Source organism: Nerophis lumbriciformis, linkage group LG36 (assembly GCF_033978685.3).
Source record: "Nerophis lumbriciformis linkage group LG36, RoL_Nlum_v2.1, whole genome shotgun sequence".
In the NCBI taxonomy this organism is placed as follows: Eukaryota; Metazoa; Chordata; class Actinopteri; order Syngnathiformes; family Syngnathidae; genus Nerophis; species Nerophis lumbriciformis.
In genome coordinates, this window is record NC_084583.2 from 16700001 (window position 1) to 16722500 (window position 22500).

General features: G+C 32.2%; 1 protein-coding gene across 5 annotated transcripts in view; it reads left to right on the forward strand.

Annotated features, from left to right (window-relative positions):
• fgf13a (fibroblast growth factor 13a) overlaps positions 1 to 22500 on the forward strand; it is a 339492-nt gene that overhangs the window by 268852 nt on the left and 48140 nt on the right. For all 5 annotated transcript variants that reach the window (XM_061930250.2, XM_072912472.1, XM_072912471.1 and 2 more), the window contains one exon: positions 7393 to 7503. In XM_061930250.2, coding sequence (XP_061786234.1) covers positions 7393 to 7503 — 111 coding nt within the window. The remainder of the gene's footprint in view (positions 1 to 7392; positions 7504 to 22500) is intronic.

Genomic DNA, 22500 nt, shown 5'->3' on the forward strand with positions numbered 1-22500 from the left:
GCCTTTTTGTTTTCAGTGGTGGCCGTTTATTTAGGAAAGTACCGAAAAGTATCAAAAAGTTTCGAAATACATTTTGGTACCGGTACCGATACCTAAATATTGATCAACCCTAGCGCAAACTAACAATGGTGTGTCGGTTCCTTTCACCGGAACTCTGGTGTGCGCCAAACAAGTCTCAGTCAACTTGCCAACGAGGTTTTCACGTTAGGTGAGTTACATTTATATAGCGCTTTTTCTCCGGTGACTCGAAGCGCTTTTATATAGTGAAAGCCAGTATCGACAAGTGTCTTGCCCAAGGACACAGCGGCAGTGACGAGGGTGGCAAAAGGGGTAATCAAACCTGCACCAATAGTGGTTACTTTAGTCATTCATCGATTAGTTTGCTCGATTAATCGGATAAAACACCGTTAAAGCCTCAATGAGTATTTTGGGGAAAATAGTTTGAATATGTTCTGCATGCAATAACCCTTTGTTATTTGTTTCATAATAAATGTGCATCTTTAATATTTAAATGTGTGTATCAATGAAAAATGCAAGAAAAAAAACGCGCAACCGCTCTCATGTTCTCTCAATTTCAGAAACGATGTCCGCATATTAAAAGTTCCGATCACTCCATGCGGTCTGGAGTGTATTTACTTAAAATAAAATAATGCAGACAGAGTGATCGGAGCAGCTCCTTTATTTGAGGACACTTATGGTCCAGTTTTGCACACATTTTATTTAATTTAATAAATGTGTTGGGAAGTTATGTTTACAAATGCTCCATTTTTAAAAAAGTTGCAAGTGATAAACGCTCATTTAGTGAAACAAAAATTAAAGATGTATCAATAAACGATTATTAATGGAATCATGAGGCGGCCAAAGATTTCCACCTCGAGTCTGAAGTTTATCAATTCTGATCAGTTATGCTCATCAAAAAAACAAAATACAGAATATATTTAGGGAAGATAGTTTAAATATACAAACATGTTCTGCTTGAAATAACCCTTAATTATTTTTTTCATAATAAACGTGCATCTTTAACATTTAAACGTGGGTATCAATGAAAAATGCAAGAAAAAACGCGCCACCGCTCTCATGTTCTCTCAATTTCAGAAACGATGTCCGCGTATTTAAAGTTCCGATCACTCCATGCGGTCTGGAGTGTATTAACTTAAAATAAAATAATGCAGACAGAGTGATCGGAGCAGCTCCTTTATTTGAGGACACTTATGGTCCAGTTTTGCACACATTTTATTTAATTTAATAAATGTGTTGGGAAGTTATGTTTACAAATGCTCCATTTAAAAAAAAGTTGCAAGTGATAAACGCTCATTTAGTGAAACAAAAATTAAAGATGTATCAATAAACGATTATTAATGGAATCATGAGGCGGCCAAAGATTTCCACCTCCAGTCTGAAGTTGATCAATTCTGATCAGTTATACTCATCAAAAAAACAACAACTACAGAATATATTTAGGGAAGATAGTTTAAATATACAAACATGTTCTGCTTGTAATAACCCTTAATTATTTTTTTCATAATAAATGTGCATCTTTAACATTTAAACGTGGGTATCAATGAAAAATGCAAGAAAAAACGCGCCACGGCTCTCATGTTCTCTCAATTTCAGAAACGATGTCCGCGTATTAAAAGTTCCGATCACTCCATGTGGTCTGGAGTGTATTTACTTAAAATAAAATAATGCAGACAGAGTGATTGGACCAGCTCCTTTATTTGAGGACACTTATGGTCCAGTTTTGCACACATTTTATTTAATTTAATAAATGTGTTGGGAAGTTATGTTTACAAATGCTCCATTTTTAAAAAGTTGCAAGTGATAAACGCTCATTTAGTGAAACAAAAATTAAAGATGCATCAATAAACGATTATTAATGGAATCATGAGGCGGCCAAAGATTTCCACCTCCAGTCTGAAGTTTATCAATTCTGATCAGTTATACTCATCAAAAAAACAAAATACAGAATATATATAGGGAAGATAGTTTAAATATACAAACATGTTCTGCTTGAAATAACCCTTAATTATTTTTTTCATAATAAATGTGCATTTTTAACATTTAAACGTGGGTATCAATGAAAAATGCAAGAAAAAAACGCGCCACCGCTCTCATGTTCTCTCAATTTCAGAAACGCATATTTAAACTTCCGATCACTCCATGCGGTCTGGAGTGTATTTACTTAAAATAAAATAATGCAGACAGAGTGATTGGACCAGCTCCTTTATTTGAGGACACTTATGGTCCAGTTTTGCACACATTTTATTTAATTTAATAAATGTGTTGGGAAGTTATGTTTACAAATGCTCCATTTTTAAAAAAGTTGCAAGTGATAAACGCTCATTTAGTGAAACAAAAATTAAAGATGCATCAATAAACGATTATTAATGGAATCATGAGGCGGCCAAAGATTTCCGCCTCGAGTCTGAAGTTTATCAATTCTGATCAGTTATACTCATCAAAAAAAACAAAATACAGAATATATTTAGGGAAGATAGTTTAAATATACAAACATGTTCTGCTTGCAACAACCCTTAATTATTTTTTTCATAATAAATGTGCATCTTTAATATTTAAACGTGTGCATCAATGGAAAATGCGCCACCGCTCTCATGTTCTCTCAATTTCAGAAACGATGTCCGCGTATTTAAAGTTCCGATCACTCCAAAGTATTATTAAAGGAGTCGTATCTCCTGAATCGTAATGGAATGGTGAGGTGGCCAAAGATTCTCCAACACCTCTAGTCTGAAGTTTAAAAATTCTGATCAGTTATATGGTTAATCATTAAATTATTTAGCTACCAAAATAAAGAATACAAATCAAAGCTTTTCTCCAATCAAATCGATTGTGAACGCTACACAGACCAGTTTTAAAATGACAGCAACAAAGCGTGTGGAAAGGACAAATATGTGCCATCGGGAGTTTTGTCGCTCTTTTAAGAGTCGATTTTAGAAGCTTTTAAGTCCTAAGTGTCAAAGTCAAGGCCTGCGGGCCGGATCTGGCCTAGGAATTAATGATCTATGGCCCCCGGGATGATATTTGATTAGTATTAGAACACAGCTGTTTTGCACGCAGCAATGTTTATGTCAGTGTTAGCGCTAGGAATTTTCAAAATGGGGTCCCAGGGGCCCCATCAAGTCATAAAAATGGGGTCCCATAGTAAATTTTATGGGGTCCCACTTTTTTTGTAAGCGTTTTGAAAACAAATGATAAATGTATGCATTATCCTGTTATATCTCACATTCTATATTGTTTTGGAAAAAGGTTGTCATAAACGTTGATTAATTCATTAAAAAAATAATAATACAAAAGAAAAAACATTTATGCGTATGTAAATTTATAAAGTAAATTAGTAAGTACAAATTTAATTTAATTAAATTAGTAAGTAATGAGTAAGTAAAGCCGCTGCTCCTCCACATGGAGAGGAGCCAGATGAGGTGGTTCGGGCATCTGGTCAGGATGTCACCCGAACGCCTCCCTAGGGAGGTGTTTAGGGCACGTCCGACCGGTAGGAGGCCACAGGGAAGACCCAGGACACGTTGGGAGGACTATGTCTCCCGGCTGGCCTGGGAACGCCTCAGGATCCCCCGGGAAGAGCTGGACGAAGTGGCTGGGGAGAGGGAAGTCTGGGCTTCCCTGCTTAGGCTGCTGCCCCCGCGACTCGACCTCGGATAAGCGGAAGAAGATTGATGGATTGTAAAAATTGTAAAAAAAAAACACTTTTAAGGTTTATTTTCAAAAAGAACCTTTTTGAAAAAGACAGGTTTTTTATTAGGTTTTTCAACAAAATAAACTAGTATAAATATATAAGTGATAAAACAAAAAAGAATACCGAATAAATCATTGCATTTCATCCTTTTTTCTAGATGAATGGGTAAAATAAAAAAAATAAAAATAGAAGAAAAAAAACACTTTTTAGTGTTGATTTAAAAAAAGAGCCCTTTTTTTAAAACAGAAGAAAAAACACCAAAACTTTTTTATTAGGCTTTTCAACTAAATAAATTATTATAAATATGAGTGATAAAACAAAAAATAATACAGAATAAATCATTGTATGTTCGTCCTTTTTTCCAGATAAATGGGTAAAATAAAAAACTTTAAAATTGTTAAAAAACAAAACAAAACAAAAAACACTTTACACAATATTATGTTAGATCTACTATGGACTGGACTCTCACACTATTATGTTAGATCCACTATGGACTGGACTCTCACACTATTATGTTAGATCCACTATGGACTGGACTCTCACACTATTATGTTAGATCCACTATGGACTGGACTTTCACTATTATGTTAGATCCACTATGGACTGGACTCTCACTATTACGTTATATCCACTATGGACTGGACTCTCACACTATTATGTTAGATCCACTATGGACTGGACTCTCACTATTATGTTAGATTCACTATGGACTGGACTCTCACTATTATGTTAGATCCACTATGGACTGGACTCTCACTATTATGTTAGATCCACTATGGACTGGACTCTCACACTATTATGTTAGATCCACTATGGACTGGACTCTCACTATTATGTTAGATCCACTATGGACTGGACTCTCACTATTATGTTAGATCCACTATGGACTGGACTCTCACTATTATGTTAGATCCACTATGGACTGGACTCTCACTATTATGTTAGATCCACTATGGACTGGACTCTTACTATTATGTTAGATCCACTATGGACTAGACTCTCACACTATTATGTTAGACCCACTATGGACTGGACTCTCACAATATTATGTTAGATCCACTATGGACTGGACTCTCACACTATTATGCTAGATCCACTATGGACTGGACTCTCACTATTATGTTACATCCACTATGGACTGGACTCTCACTATTATGTTAGATCCACTATGGACTGGACTCTCACACTATTATGCTAGATCCACTATGGACTGGACTCTCACTATTATGTTAGATCCACTATGGACTGGACTCTCACACTTTTATGCTAGATCCACTATGGACTGGACTCTCACTATTATGTTAGATCCACTATGGACTGGACTCTCTCACTATTATGTTAGATCCACTATGGACTGGACTCTCACACTATTATGCTAGATCCACTATGGACTGGACTCTCACTATTATGTTAGATCCACTATGGACTGGACTCTTACACTATTATGTTAGATCCACTATGGACTGGACTCTTACTATTATGTTAGATCCACCATGGACTGGACTCTCTCACTATCATGTTAGATCCACTATGGACTGGACTCTTACTAGTATGTTAGATCCACTATGGACTGGACTCTCTCACTATTATGTTAGATCCACTATGGACTGGACTCTCACACTATTATGTTAGATCCAATATGGACTGGACTCTCACTATTATGTTAGATCCACTATGGACTGGACTCTCACTATTATGTTAGATCCACTATGGACTGGACTTTCACTATTATGTTAGATCCACTATGGACTGGACTCTCACACTATTATGTTAGATCCACTATGGACTGGACTCTCACAATATTATGTTAGATCCACTATGGACTGGACTCTCACTATTATGTTAGATCCACTATGGACTGGACTCTCACTATTATGTTAGATCCACTATGGACTGGACTAAAAAAGACCTCTTTTGAAAAAAAAATAAAAAATTATTAAGCTTTTCAACAAAATAAACTATTATTAATATATGAGTGATAAAACAAAAACGAACACAGAATAAATCAATGAATTTGTGTTTTCCATATAAATGGGTAAAATAAAAACCTTAAAAAAAATTAAAAAAAACACTTTTTAGAGTTTAAAAAAGAGCCCTTTTGAAAAACGTTTTTATTACACTTTTAAACAAAATAAATAATTAATAATATGTGAGTGTTAAAACAAAAAAGAACACTAAATCATTGTATTTTTGTCATTTTTTCCAGATAAATGAGTGAAATAAAAAAACTATAAAATTGTTTAAAAAAAACAACTCCTTAGTGCTGATTTAAAAGAGAGCCTTTTTGAAAAAACATTTTTTTTGAATTTATTAGGATTTTCAACAAAATGTAATTATTATTAATATATGAGTGATAAAACAAAAACGAATACAGTATAAATCATTGTATTTTTTAGATAAATATTATTCACATATATGTGTTTACTTACTATGGTATATTATTCATGTATTCACTGTTTTGTTACAGAGAACAAGGAAACGGGATACATTTGCTATGGTATGAAAAGGGGTCGGATTGCATAAGCTCTGCTTCTTCCTACTCCTTTTCGGACGTGCTGTAATGAAACAACTGGACATATGTGATGCATGACATTGTATCGTATGCATCTTCCACATCAACTGAAACTGAACTGAACTGAAATACACCCCGGGACTGATTAATCGAATCGATTAATCGATAGAATAATCATGATGACTAAAATCATCTACAGAAGTGAACCTGATCCACTTTGTGTCCACACTACACAGAACAACTTGAATGTTTTTTTTTTTTTTTTGTGAAACTACCTCTAAAGGCTTAGTGGCCACATGTGTGGACAGCACCTTGTAGGTCGTATTTCCAAAATTGTGTACACTACTGAATTGGGGTCTTATGGCCACTTATGTGGACACTTATGCTGCCATCTGGTGGTGTCAGAAGAGTATAACATGCAAAGCTACGAACAATGGGAGTCTGTGGAACGCTCTCCCTGACCACCTGAGGGAACCACAGACTGTGGATGCTTTTAAAAAGGCTTAAAAACCTTTCTTTTAGATATATGCATACTAGTTTTAGCTATTTGGCTGTTCTAGTTTTTATTTCTATTTATTTTTTTATCATCTTTTTATTTTTATTTTTAAGTGCTTTTTACAAATAAAATCTATTATTATTATTATTAATGGGATTGGAAAAAAAAGTGTAAAAATAAGAATTAGCATGTCACTAAACATGAAGTACACGTTTGTGTACTTATGGACTAAATTACATCATACCAAAATATGATTTTTAGTTTTTATTCCAATTAGGGTCCAATAAGCCCAAATAGCAAAGACAAATAAAAAAAGCCTTAATAGGTTAAAGCCCTGAGAAATCCCGCACACACACATGGCCGTCCTATCGGTTATTTACACGTGGGACATTAAGGTAGGACGACACAAAGTCTTTTAGCGAGCGTTGAATGTGAGTAAAAGTGAGAGGAAAGGTGTGGTTAACCGCGTCCACACACAGGAGAGGCCAGCACTTAGCTCTTATCCAACATGAACCTCAGTCTGCGCCTTCTTGTTGTCCGCGTACGCTGACGGCAGCCATGCACTCACAAGTAACGTGTTGCTGCTTCACCCGTGACCCAGGTGACAACACCCGCAGACGTAAAGTGGGACGTTTGGTGTGCTGACGTGTGACCCCCGCTTGTGCCCCCCCGCAGAGCCCCAGCTGAAGGGCATCGTGACCAAGCTGTACAGCCGACAGGGGTTCCATCTGCAGCTGCAGGCCGACGGAACCATTGATGGAACCAAGGAGGAGGACAACGGCTACGGTAAGTCTGCCTTCCCTTCCCCGCGCTACCTGCCGCAACCAGCGGGGGTGCTGTTGAGCTTAAAGGACAGCGTGACGTAAGCCAGGCGATGGAACAGGAGTTCAGAACAAACTATGTGAATAATTGGTTAGAATTCTGCATATAGTCAAACAGCAAAATTGACCAGAAATTTAATTCGACTGCCAAATTAAAAATATTTGTTTGTGATTAAACCAAAAAATACAAAATAAATTATTTTATTTTAATTTTAATTATATAATAATTATTATTATTTATTTATTGTATTCATGGGTAAAATAAAAAACAAAAAATGCAAAATATAAAAAAAAAAATATCATTAATAATTAAAATAACATAATTTATTTTGCATTTTTTGTTTTTTAATTTACATGGTAATACAATAATTAAATATTAATACTTATTATATAATTAATAATTAAAATAAAATATTTTATTTTGTATTTTGTTGCTTTATCACAATTTTTTTTTTTAATTTGACAGTCAAATTACATTTTGGGTCAATTTTGTTGTTTGACCATATGCGGAATTCTAAGCAGGTATTCAAAACCAAAAATTGCAAAATAAGTTATGTTATTTTAATTATTATTTATATATCTTTAATTATTATTTAGTTATTGTGTTAATGGGTAAAATAAAAACCAAGAAATGAAAAATAAATAATTGTATTTTTAATTCTTAATTGTATAATTATTATCATTTAGTTATTGTATTAATGGGTTAAAAAAAAAAAAAAAAACTTTAAATATTTTTAAAAATAAATAATTTTTAGTGTTGGTCTAAAAAAAGAGTCCTTTTGAAAAAAAAGGCTTTTAAACAAAATAAATTATTATTAATATATGAGTGATAAAAAAATAAATAAAAACAAAAATTAGATCATTGTATTTTCGTCCTTTATTACAGATAAATAGATGAAATAAAAAACTTAAACAATGTTTAAAAAAAAAAACACTTTTCAACAAAATAAATTATTATAAACATATGAGTTATAAAACAAAAAATAAATACAGAATAAATCATTGTATTTATGTACTTTTCTCCAGATAAATGGGTAAAAAAAACTTTAAAATTGTTTTAAAAAAAAAACATTCTTAGTGTTGATTTCAAAAAGAGCCTTTTTGAAAAAGGTAGTTTTTTTATTAAGTTTTTCAACAAAGTAAATTATTGTAAATATATGAGTGATAAAACAAAAAAGAACACAGAATAAATAATTGTAGTTTTGTCCTTTTTTCCAGATAAATTGGTAAAATAAAAAACTTTAAAATTGTTTAAAAACACCAACACTTTTTTATAAGCTTTTCAACAAAATAAATTATTATAAACATATGAGTGATAAAACAAAAAATAATACAGAATAAATCATTGTATGTTCGTCCTTTTTTCCAGATAAATGGGTAAAATAAAAAACTTTAAAATTGTTAAAAAACAAAACAAAACAAAAAACACTTTTAGTGTTGATTTCAAAAAGAGCCTTTTTGAAAAAGATAGTCTTTTATTAGGCTTTTCAACACAATACATTATTAGAAACATATGAGTGACTTTGTCCTTTTTTCCAGATAAATGGGTAAAATTAAAAACTTTAAAATTGTTAAAAAATTTAAAAAAAAAATTTTGTTGATTTAAAAAAAGAGCTCTTTTGAAAAAAAATGGTATTAGGCTTTTCAACAAAATACATTATTATCAATATATGAGTGACAAAAGAATAAACTTTAACAATTTAAAAAAATAAAAAGCTTTTAGTGTTGGTCTAAAAAAAGAGTCCTTTTGAAAAATAAAATAAAAAATGATTAGGCTTTTAAACAAAATAAATTATTATTAATATATGGGTGATAGAAATGTTTAAAAAAAATGTATGTATAATATAAATGGGTAAAATTAAAACCTTTAAATTTGTTAAAAAAAATAATAATGAAAACAATAAATTGTGTTGATTTAAAAAAGAGCTCTTTTGGAAAAAAAAAAAAAACTTTTTTTATTAGGCTTTTCAACAAAATTAATTATTATTAATATATGAGTGATAAAACAAAAACAAAATGGGTCAAATAAACACCTTAAATAAAAACAACAACACTTTTTAATGTTGATTTAAAAAAGAGCCCTTTTGAAAAACTTTTTTATTAGGCTTTCCAACAAAATAAATAATTATTAATATGTGAGTGTTAAAACAAAAAAGAACACAAAATAAATCATTGCATTTTTGTCATTTTTTGCAGATAAATGAGTGAAATAAAACAACTTTTAATTTGTTAAAAAACAACAACAACTTTTTAGTGTTGATTTAAAAGAAAGCCTTTATGGAAAAAAAAAAAAAAAAACTTTTTTTATTAGGCTTTTCAACAAAATTAAATTGTTATTAATATATGAGTGATAAAACAAAAAATAATTCACAATAAATCATTGTATTTTTTCGTCTTTTTTTTCCAGATAAATGGGTAAAATAAAAACACTTAAAAATTGTTTTAAAAATAACACTTTTTAGTGTGGATTTAAAAGAGAGCCCTCTTGGAAAAAACAAAACAAAACATGTTTTATTAGGATTTTTCGTGTATTTCCTTCCAATCTAGAGAAACGACCTTTATTCTGCGTCTAATCTGCTGCCTTTATTGAAGAGCAGCAACTCTCAGGATTACAAAGCAGCATGCAACATAGTGATGCCACACGCCCGCATGTACTCACACTTGCATGAAAAGTGTCCCTGCAAAAATGTCAAAGTGCTGCTTCAATTGGAAGAAGGACGGAGAGCGAAGCTCTTTGCGCAGCTCCAAAAATAGCGTTGTTAGGTGCTGGCTGCGCTTGTCTCCATGGTGACGGAGAGCACCGTCCTCTTGGAGCTACTGGTGTCTTGTGATGGTGGGAGAGGACCTCCTCACATGTACCACAAGAAGGATGCGGTCCTCGTTAATGTGACCTGGTTCTTTCGCTACAGTCAAGACTCGATTTGCTCCACTGCAAGAACACACAACTCCCACTTTGAAAGAGTTTAAAAGCACATTATTGACATGAAAACTCATTTGCAAGTTACGCCATGAGCATGCCAAAGTGACTAAGAACTCTAAATGTGAGTTTACGCCTGGAATGTAAGCCGATCAGAAATCAGAAGAACTCCCGGAAAAGGCCCGATAACCAAAAAGGATAAATTAAGGAATTGTGTAGTAATAATAAGGCCTTTTTATGTAATGGGTTTATTACCAAATATCACACATTTTAATCAAATACATTTAATTTATTCTAAAATGCTTTTATACATATATATATATATATATATATATATATATATATATATATATATATATATATATATATATATATATATATATATATATATGTGTGTATATATATATGTGTATATATATATATGTATATATATATATATATATATATATATATATATATATATATATATATATATATATATATATATATATATATATATATATATTAATTTGTTTCCCAATAATAAAAACTAAAAATATATTTTGGAAAAAGTTACAAAAAAGTTGTACAAAATGCGAAAAACTTTCAAAAAAACATAAACATAAAAACATTAGTACTGCAAAGTATTCATACTGTACACACAAAGGCTTATGGAAAATTAGTGTCTCGTGTATTTTTATAGTAATACAATATTATATTATAATATAACATAATAATAAAACATGCAAAAATATATTTCAAGAATATATTTCAAACAAACATTAAAATATTAAAATATGAATTAAAATACGCATTTAAACGGAAAAATCCTCAAAGTGGGCACAGTTTTCTAAAAAGTTAGTTTCCAATGACCTAAAATCTCCACTGCAAGCATGAATTAATAAAGTCAAGTCAAGTCAAGTCAAAAAAATGCTTTTGGAAAATTGATCTTTAAAATCTTGTTTGTTTTTGCCTTTTTTGCAATTTTACAAAAATAATGATAGGAAATGCTAATTAAAAATATTAAAAAGTATATGCTAAACATGATAAAATGTTGACAATATATATGTATTTTAAACATACATTATAATGATTTAAAACATATTTTAAACATCAACCAAACATGTTAAAAAAATACCTTTTAAACAAAAACTAATACACATTTAAAATGCTTACGGAAAATATATTTGGATATCTTGTTTGTTTTTGCAATTTTACAAAATAACAATAGAACATGCTAAATTAAAATATTAAAAATGTATTTAAAACATGGTACAATGCTAAAAAAAACAACATACATTAACATTATTTAAAAATATATAAAAAATATAAAAACATTACAATTATTAAAACTTTTTTTTTTAATTATATTTAATATATATATATTTTTTTAAATCAATTGTATACATATATGAAAACACATTTTAAAACCGTATACAATCTTCCCCCTGGGCGCAGTTTTCTAAAAAGTTAGCTTCCAATGATCTAACATGCTTATGTAAAAGTATTGTTTAATATCTTGTATGTTTCTTTCTTTTTTTATATTTTACAAAACAATAATAACATGCTAAATATTCTTATAAAAAACATTAAAATATTTACAAAATATAGGATTAACACACAATAAAACTGTCATCCTGGACACCGTTCTCTTAAAATAATTGGCTTTCCCTCACCAAAAATGACTATTTAGTCCATTTCTTTTGCTTTTACCAATTTACAAAACCCTAAAGTAATTGTAATCATTTTGTTGAATAAAATTGTCTCAAATATGAAAAGGCAAAAACAACAAACAAAAAAGGAAGTTCTCTCCATTAATTTGTTCTACTTTTATAAAATGCTAACGTGGAGGTTCCGACTATTTTGGAGTGGTAGTAGAGATGGTTCTGCCACACCAAACCTCAATGCTCACCAGGGGAAATCACACTTCAACCACTGTTGTTGACTTTGACAGTTAGGATTGTTTGTTTGCATCTCAACAGTTGGTTTTCTCACTACCATAGAGCAAAACCATCCTTGCCCAGGCACACCCTCCTGGTTTTGGAGTATAAATATTTGGGATTTTGGCACCAGCCGCTGGACAAGATCTGACCGATCTAATTCTAAGACTATATCTGACCAATCTAAGACTAAGACGAGATGGGACCAATCTAAGTCTAATACTAAATGGTACCTATCTAAGTCTAAGACTTGATGGGACCAATCTAAGTCCAAAACAAGATCTGATTAATCTAAGTCTAAGACTAGCTGTGACCAATCTAAGTCTAAGAATAGATGTGACCAATTAAGTCTAAGACTAGATGTGACCAATCTAAGTCTAAGACTAGATCTGACCAATCTAAATCTAAGATTAGATGTGACCAATCTAAGTCTAAAACCTGATCTGACCAATCTAAGTCCAACACTAGATGGGACCCATCTAAGTCTAACACTAGATGGGGCCAATCTAAGTCTAAGACTAGCTGTGACCAATCTAAGTCTAAGACTAGATGTGACCAATATAAGTCGAAGACTAGATGTGACCAATCAAAGTCTAAGTCTAGATGTGACCAATCTAAGTCTAAGACTAGATGTGACCAATCTAAGTCTACTACTAGATGTGACCAATCTAAGTCTGAAACTAGATGTGACCAATCTAAGTCTAAGACTATATGTGACCAATCTAAGTGTAAGACTATATGTGACCAATCTAAGTGTAAGACTAGATGTGACCAATCTAGGTCTTAGACTACATCTGACCAATCTAAGTCTAATACTAGGTGTAACAATCTAAGTCTAAGACTAGATCTGACCAATCTAAGTCTAATACTAAATGTGACCAATCTAAGTCCAAGACTAGATGTAACAATCTAAGTCTAAGACTAGATGTGACCAATGTAAGTCTAAGACTAGATGTGACCAATCTAAGTCTAAGACTAGATGTGACCAATCTAAGTCTAAGTCTAGATGTAACAATCTAAGTCTAAGACTAGATGTGACCAAACTAAGTCTAAGACTAGATGTGACCAATCTAAGTCCAAGACTAGATGAAACAATCTAAGTCTAAGACTAGATGTGACCAATCTAAGTCCAAGACTAGATGTAACAATCTAAGTCTAAGACTAGATGTGACCGATCTAAGTCTAAGATTAGATGTGACCGATCTAAGTCTAAGACTAGATGTAAAAATCTAAGTCTAAGACTAGATGTAACAATCTAAGTCTAAGACTAGATGTGACCGATCTAAGTCTAAGACGAGATGTGACCAATCTAAGTCTAAGACTAGATCTGACCAATCTAAGTCTAATACTAAATGTGACCAATCTAAGTCTAAGACTAGATGTGACTGATCTAAGTCTAAGAGTAGATGTGACCAATCTAAGTCTAAGACTAGATGTAACAATCTATGTCTAAGACTAAATGTGACCGATCTAAGTCTAAGACTAGATGTGACCAATCTAAGTCTAATACTAAATGTGACCAATCTAAGTCTAAGACTAGATGTGACTGATCTAAGTCTAAGAGTAGATGTGACCAATCTAAGTCTAAGACTAGATGTAACAATCTATGTCTAAGACTAAATGTGACCGATCTAAGTCTAAGACTAGATGTGACCAATCTAAGTCTAATACTACATGTGACCAATCTAAGTCTCAGACTAGATGTGACCAATGTAAGTCTAAGACTAGATGTGACCAATCTACGTCCAAGACTAGATGTAACAATCTAAGTCTAAGACTACATCTGACCAATCTAGGTCTAAGACTAGATGTAACAATCTAAGACTATGATCATGAAGGGATGAAGTGTACTCAGGTGAGAGGTGAAACATCTTCTAGTACAAACCAAACAGTCCAGTTGTGATGATTAATGTCCTGAGACTACAAAGACCTGATCAATGACAACATTCATACTTTTCTAAATGCCTTGACATAAAGTGCAGGAACTTGAAGTCATCTTACAGCAGAACAGCTGATTCATATTTCAAATGTGCAACATTATGATTATTATGATGATTATTATGATTATTGCGACATTCAGAGGAAGTCACATGTGTGCGTAGGGAACAGACACATGGAGTCCAATCACCGGTGTGTCCTTCAGGGACCCCTTCTGCTTTATTGCAACTTGCAGCAGGAAAGGTCATGTCCGCCCTCCTTCAGGGTGCTCAGCTGCTTCAGGAGCCTGGGAGTAATTGGGCTCCCCGCCTTGAGATTGTCCATCAGTAGATCAGCACTGCTAATCCTGGGGAAGTCCTTTTTTTCCAGATAAATGGGTAAAATAAAAAACTTTAAAATTAGAAAAATAAAATAAAATAATACACTTTTAGTGTTGATTTCAAAGAGCCTTTTTGAAAAATTATTATAAATTTATAAGTGATAAAACAAAAAATAACACAGAATATATAATTTTATTTTTGTCCTTTTTTCCAGATAAATGGGTAAAATAGAAAACGTTAAAATTGTTTAAAAAAAACAACACTTTTTAGTGCTGATTTAAAAAAGAGCTTTTTTTTGGAAAAAAAGAAAACACACCAAAACTTTTTTACTAGGCTTTTTAACAAAATAAATTATTATAAACATATGAGTGATAAAACAAAAAATAATACAGAAAAAAAAATCATTGTATTTTTGTCCTTTTTTTCCACGTAAATGGGTAAAATAAAAAACTTTAAAATTGTTAAAAAAAAAACTGGAAAAAAAACACTGTAAGTGTTGATTTAAAAAAAGCCTTTTTTTTAAAAGATAGTTTTTTATTAGTTTTTTGAACAAAATAAATTATTATTAATGAATAAGTGATAAAACAAAAAAGAATACCGAATAAATCATTGCTTTTTTGTCCTTTTTTCCCAGATAAATAGGTACAATTAAAAACTTTAAAATTGTTTAAAAAAAAAATAAAAATTGTGTTGATTTAAAAAAGAGCTCTTTTGAAAGAAACATTACAAATTATTAGGCTTTTCTACAAAATTAATTATTATTAATATATGAATGATAAAACAAAAACAAACACAGAATAAATCAATGAATTGGTGTCCTTTTTTCCATATAAATGGATGAAATAAAAACCTTAAATAAAAAAAATCACCTTTTAGTGTTGATTTAAAAAGAGCCCTTTTGAAAAACTGTTTTATTAGGCTTTTCAACAAAATAAGTAATTATTAATATGTGAGTGTTAAAACAAAAAATAATACAAAATAAATCACTGTATTTTTGTCATTTTTTTCTACATAAATGGGTAAAATAAAAAACTTTAAAATTGTTAAAAAAAACAGAAAAAAAAACACTGTTAGTGTTGATTTAAAAAAAAGCCTTTTTTTAAAAAGATAGTTTTTTATTAGTTTTTTCAACAAAATAAAATATTATTAATGAACAAGTGATAAAACAAAAAAGAATACCAAATAAATCATTGCTTTTTCGTCCTTTTTTCCCAGATAAATAGGTACAGTTAAAAACTTTAAAATTGTTTAAAAAAAAAAATATTGTGTTGATTTAAAAAAGAGCTCTTTTGAAAGAAAAATTACAAATTATCAGGCTTTTCAACAAAATTAATTATTATTAATATATGAATGATAAAACAAAAACAAACACAGAATAAATCAATGAATTGGTGTCCTTTTTTCGATATAAATGGATAAAATAAAAACCTTAAATTAAAAAAAATCACTTTTTAGTGTTGATTTAAAAAAGAGCCGTTTTGAAAAACTGTTTTATTAGGCTTTTCAACAAAATAAGTAATTATTAATATGTGAGCGTTAAAACAAAAAAGAAGACAAAATAAATCATTGTATTTTTGTAATTTTTTCCAGATAAATGAGTGAAATAAAAAACTTTTAAATTGTTAAAAAAAAAAAAAAACTTGTTTGTGTTGATTTAAAAGAAAGCCCTTATGGAAAAAAAACTAAAACTTTTATAACTAGGCTTTTCAACAAAATTAAATTATTATTAATATACGAGTGATAAAACAAAAAAGAATACAGAATAAATCATTGTATTTTCGTCTTTTTTTCCAAATAAATGGGTGAAATTAAAAAAACTTTAACATTGTTTTAAAAATAACACTTTTTAGTGTGGACTTAAAAGAGAGCCCTTTTGAAAAAAAAAAAGTGTTTTATTTGGATTTTTCCTGTATTTCCTTCCAATCTAGAGAAACAACCTTAATTCTGCATCTAATCTGCTGCCTTTATTGAAGAGCAGCAACTCTCAGGATTACAAAGCAGCATGCAACATAACCCCTTCTGCTTTATTGCAACCTGCAGCAGGAAAGGTCATGTCCGCCCTCCTTCAGGGTGCTCAGCTGCTTCAGGAGCCTGGGAGTAATTGGGCTCCCCGCCTTGAGATTGTCCATCAGTAGATCAGCACTGCTAATCCTGGGGAAATCCTTTTTTTCCAGATAAATGGGTAAAATAAAAAACTTTAAAATTAGAAAAAAAATAATAAAAAATACACTTTTAGTGTTGATTTCAAAGAGCCTTTTTGAAAAATTATTATAAATTTATGAGTGATAAAACAAAAAATAACACAGAATATATACTTTTATTTTTGTCTTTTTTTTTCAGATAAATGGGTAAAATAAAAAACGTTAAAATTGTTTAAAAAAACAACAGCACTTTTTAGTGCTGATTTAAAAAAGAGCTTTTTTTTGGAAAAAATGAAAACACACCAAAACTTTTTTACTAGACTTTTTAACAAAATAAATTATTATAAACATATGAGTGATAAAACAAAAAATAATACAGAAAAAAAAATCATTGTATTTGTGTCCTTTTTTTTCACGTAAATGGGTAAAATAAAAAACTTTAAAATTGTTAAAAAAAACAGGAAAAAAAACACTGTTAGTGTTGATTTCAAAAAAGCCTTTTTTTTAAAAGATAGTTTTTTATTAGTTTTTTGAACAAAATAAATTATTATTAATGAACAAGTGATAAAACAAAAAAGAATACCGAATAAATCATTGCTTTTTCGTCCTTTTTTCCCAGATAAATAGGTACAATTAAAAACTTTAAAATTGTTTAAAAAAAACATTGTGTTGATTTAAAAAAGAGCTCTTTTGAAAGAAAAATTACAAATTATTAGGCTTTTCAACAAAATTAATTATTATTAATATATGAATGAAGAAACAAAAACAAACACAGAATAAATCAATGAATTGGTGTCCTTTTTTCCATATAAATGGGTAAAATAAAAACCTTAAATAAAAAAAAACACTTTTTAGTGTTGATTTTGAAAAACTGTTTTATTAGGCTTTTCAACAAAATAAGTAATTATTAATATGTGAGTGTTAAAAAAAAAAGAATACAAACTAAATCATTGTATTTTTGTCATTTTTTCCAGATAAATGAGTGAAATAAAAAACTTTTAAATTGTTAACAAAAAAAAACTTTTTTGTGTTGATTTAAAAGACAGCCCTTATGAAAAAAAACAAAAACGTTTATAACTAGGCTTTTCAACAAAATTAAATTATTATTAATATACGAGTGATAAAACAAAAAAGAATACAGAAGAAATCATTGTATTTTCGTCTTTTTTCCACATAAATGGGTAAAATAAAAAACTTTAAAATTGTAAAAAAAAAAAAAACTGAAAAAAAAAAACATTTAGTGTTGATTTCAAAAAGAGCCTTTTTTAAAAAAAAGATAGTTTTTTATTAGGTTTTTCAACAAAATAAATTATTATGAATTAATAAGTGATTAAAAAAAAGAATACCGAATAAATAATTGCTTTTTCGTCCTTTTTCCCCAGATAAATAGGTACAATTAAAAACTTTAAAATTGTTTTAAAAGAAATAAAAAAATAAAAATTGTGTTGATTTAAAAAAGAGCTCTTTTGAAAGAAAGATTACAAATTATTAGGCTTTTCTACAAAATTAATTATTATTAATATATGAATGATAAAACAAAAACAAACACAGAATAAATCAATGAATTGGTGTCCTTTTTTCCATATAAATGGGTCAAATAAAAACCTTAAATAAAAAAAAAACACTTTTTAGTGTTGATTTAAAAAAGAGCCTTTTTGAAAAACTGTTTTATTAGGCTTTTCAACAAAATAAGTAATTATTAATATGTGAGCGTTAAAACAAAAAAGAAGACAAAATAAATCATTGTATTTTTGTCATTTTTTCCCGATAAATGAGTTAAAAATTGTTAAAAATAACAAACAACTTGTTTGTGTTGATTTAAAAGAAAGCCCTTATGAAAAAAAACAAAAACGTATATAACTAGGCTTTTCAACAAAATTAAATTATTATTAATATACGAGTGATAAAACAAAAAAGAATACAGAAAAAAAATAATTGTATTTTTGTCCTTTTTTTCCACATAAATGGGTAAAATAAAAAACTTTAAAATTGTTAAAAAAAAAAACATTTAGTGTTGATTTCAAAAATAGCCTTTTTTTTAAAAAGATAGTTTTTTATTAGGTTTTTCAACAAAATAAATTATTATGAATTAATAAGTGATAAAAAAAGAATACCGAATAAATAATTGCTTTTTCATCCTTTTCCCCCAGATAAATAGGTACAATTAAAAACTTTAAAATTGCTTTAAAAGAAAAAAAAAAAAAAAAAAATTGTGTTGATTTAAAAAAGAGCTCTTTTGAAAGAAAAATTACAAATTGTTAGGCTTTTCAACAAGCACTGCTAATCCTGGGGAAGTGAGGAGGACTGATTGTGTGGCTCAGACGTGACAGGGACAAATTCAGTGAGGAGGAGGCCATCTCTAAAAAAGACTGACCCGGAGTTGTTATGAAGGAACACTCCCTGCATGATAGCAGGGTGCCTTGCTCAGGGGCAGTTGGAGGTGCAGACGGGAGTGAAGGTGTGGGCGGATGTAGGGACGGGGGATGGAACCTCTGGGCGGTCGGCCAGGAGCTGACTCCTTGACGAGCCCCCGCGGCTCCCGGGTGTCGGCGCTGGCGAAGTGATAAGGGTAAACGTAACGGCCCCGTCTAAAAGCTTCTCCCCCGCACGTCGCTCCCAGGCGTCCGCAGACACGAACCATGCTCGGTCAAATGGCAATCATATGGTTATTGTCAGTACTATCAGAAAACAAAGACTAAAACCAACGCTAGCAATGGTTGAACTGGTGAAAATAAGTAGAGCATGCTTTTACCAAGGTATGCCTACATGCTACTGTTTCAAATGTTTCAGATTGCCATATAATTTGGTGCATGTAGTCCACAATATGCAAACACCAATGAGGAATTATTTTATTGTGCGATTTGCCGTATTTTACAGAAAATAGTTGAATAGAGAAGATTATCTTTGGTTATCTCTGATCTCACTGCTCCTGGGTTCAAAGTGACATCTTGGTGAAGATTGATGATCCATCATTTTTAGGGCCCGCATGGCCCATTGCAAAAGGACTCCCGAAGGGAGTCCTTATGCAATGGGACATAAGGACCTATTGTTTTTCTAAGGTTTTATTATTATTATTCTTCCGCAACTTTGCGCTGTAATTTGACCCCCTTAGCATGCTTCAAAACTCACCACATTTTACACACACATCAGTAATAAACGGCAAAACTTTTTATCAAAAAACCAAACCCCAAAACTCAAAATTGCGCTCTAGCACCCCCTAGGGAAAAAAAACTAGACTGCCTGTAACTCCCACTAGAAAGGTCGGAGAGACATGAAACAAAAACCTTTATGTAGGTCTGACTTAGACCTAGATTTCATAATAGATCTTGGAAATTGGCTATTCCCCCTTCAAGACAAAAAAGTACTAAAAACAGTCACTTTTGCCTCTTTGAGCTGTAATTTGACCCCCTTAACACGCTTCAAAACTCACCAAACTGAACGCACACATCAGGACTGGCAAAAATTGTGATCTAATAAAAAAACCTAACCCCAAATTTAAAAATTGCGCTCTAGAGCAATTTTTGAATAAAACGGAGAAAAAACTGCTCCTCGGATGAAAAAACTGACAAAACTGCCTGTAACTCCCACTGGGAAGGTTGGAGAGACATGAAACAAAAACCTATATGTAGGTCTCACTTAGACCTACATATAACCCATAACCCTAACCCATAACCCTAACCCTAACCCTCATAAATTGACAACCCCCAGCAAAAATCAACAGGAAGTTTGCTATTCCCCCTTCAAAACAATTTTTTTGTAAAAACCGGTCACCTTCCTTCAAAAACGAACTCCTCTGAGCGCGTTTGTCGTTTCGCCTTCAAACTAACACAGGAGAGAGATTGAACCCTTGTGATTACAATGACAGAAGCGCTTTTTTTTCTAACTGCTCCGGTTTTGATTTTATGACCCTTCAAAGACCCGCTGCGCTGATGCTGCTGCGCTGCTGTTTTTTTAAGATGGCTGCTTAAAAGCAGGAAGCACCAACGTGCCCACACAATGCAGACAAGGTAGGTACACTAGACAAAAGTCTTGGGACACTTCAGACTAAAAGTAGACAAAAGTATTGGGACACTTAGGACTAGCACCTGCCAAATACGCGGGCCCGACCAACGCTGCTTGCAGCTTTAATTAGGTCTATTTTTGGAATGCCTGGCTGGCGATGAACTGACACACCCTCCTCCACCTAATGGGCACGCCTGCTTTGGACCAATCACTGAGGAGCTCGCCTGAAACTCAGTTGTCCGTAGTAATAATAATAGATATTATTTGTAAAAGCACTTTACGTTGAGCAAACAACCTCAAAGTGCTACAGTGCATTTAAAAAAACAAACAAACAAACAAAACAACAACGCTAGAACCACAAATAGCTGCCCCCAACAAGTAAAGTAAATAGTAAAAAAACAAAACAAAACTAGAAGAGCCTACTCAGTGGCCTAGTGGTTAGAGTGTCCGCCCTGAGATCGGTAGGTTGTGAGTTCAAACCCCGGCCGAGTCATACCAAAGACTATAAAAATGGGACCCATTACCTCCCTGCTTGGCACTCAGCATCAAGGGTTGGAATTGGGGGTTAAATCACCAAAATGATTCCCGAGCGCGGCCACCGCTGCTGCCCACTGCTCCCCTCACCTCCCAGGGGGTGATCAAGGGTGATGGGTCAAATGCAGAGAATAATCTCGCCACACCTAGTGTGTGTGTGACAATCATTGGTACTTTTAACTTTAATAGCTAGAACTAGCACACATATATCTAAAAAAGAAGGGTTTTTAAGCCTTTTTTAAAAGCATCCACAGTCTGTGGTGCCCTCAGGTGGTCAGGGAGAGCGTTCCATTGACTGGGAGCGGAGCTTTCGTACTCTCCTCAGACACGACTCTGACTCGTGGTACCAACGTTTTTCACCGTTGCCCTGCTAGCTGTACACACATTTATGTCTTCATTTTGACCTGTTATTGTTTATACTGTACTTCCACTGCGCCACCTGTATTTTATTCATGCATTTTTGTCCTGCTGCCATCTTTGATGGCAATAAGTCGTTCTACCCTCCTCTCAGTGGACCATCCACACTCACATTTTGAAGGATCGTGCAACAACACACTTGGTACTATCAGTGATGCGATGACCGTCAACAGACTAAAGGCAGCAACAAAAGTAATCACGTCCTGAAAAAAACAGTCAAAAGAAGAAGCAGCAAAAGTTAAATTGTTTGTTGTCCGCCTAAAGCGCTCACACTATTTGTTGTGTTCCCCCAGTCAGCTCGCGGGTTCCCTGCCAGCGTTTTAATGGAGCACGGGCGCTCTTATGCAAACACAAAGCTGAAATTAATTAGTTGTACCTCATTGACCAGCAGAGCTGCTGTCGGCTCTCTCAGTCGCACTCTTCCACTTCCACTCTGGCTGTGTGCACGAACCATCCACTCCAGGCTGGCGTGGATTAAAGCGTGTGCAAACTTGTACATATGAAGTTGATGGAGCTCGTGCAGGGAGGATCGCAAAATAGCGAGCGCGGCCCGTTTACTTTGTTTACCTTTCGTGTATGAAAAGAATGTATGATGATTATTACAACATTCTTAAAAGTAGGAGGAGAGAATGCAGATATAGTCAATAAGCGCTCGCAATGCGATTTATGAAGTGTATAGTTAGCATGTGGGGAAGGTACTCGCTAACTGGCACAGATACGCACTAACGGCGATCAGTGCAATGGATGTAATGAGATATGATGCAGAGAGAATCT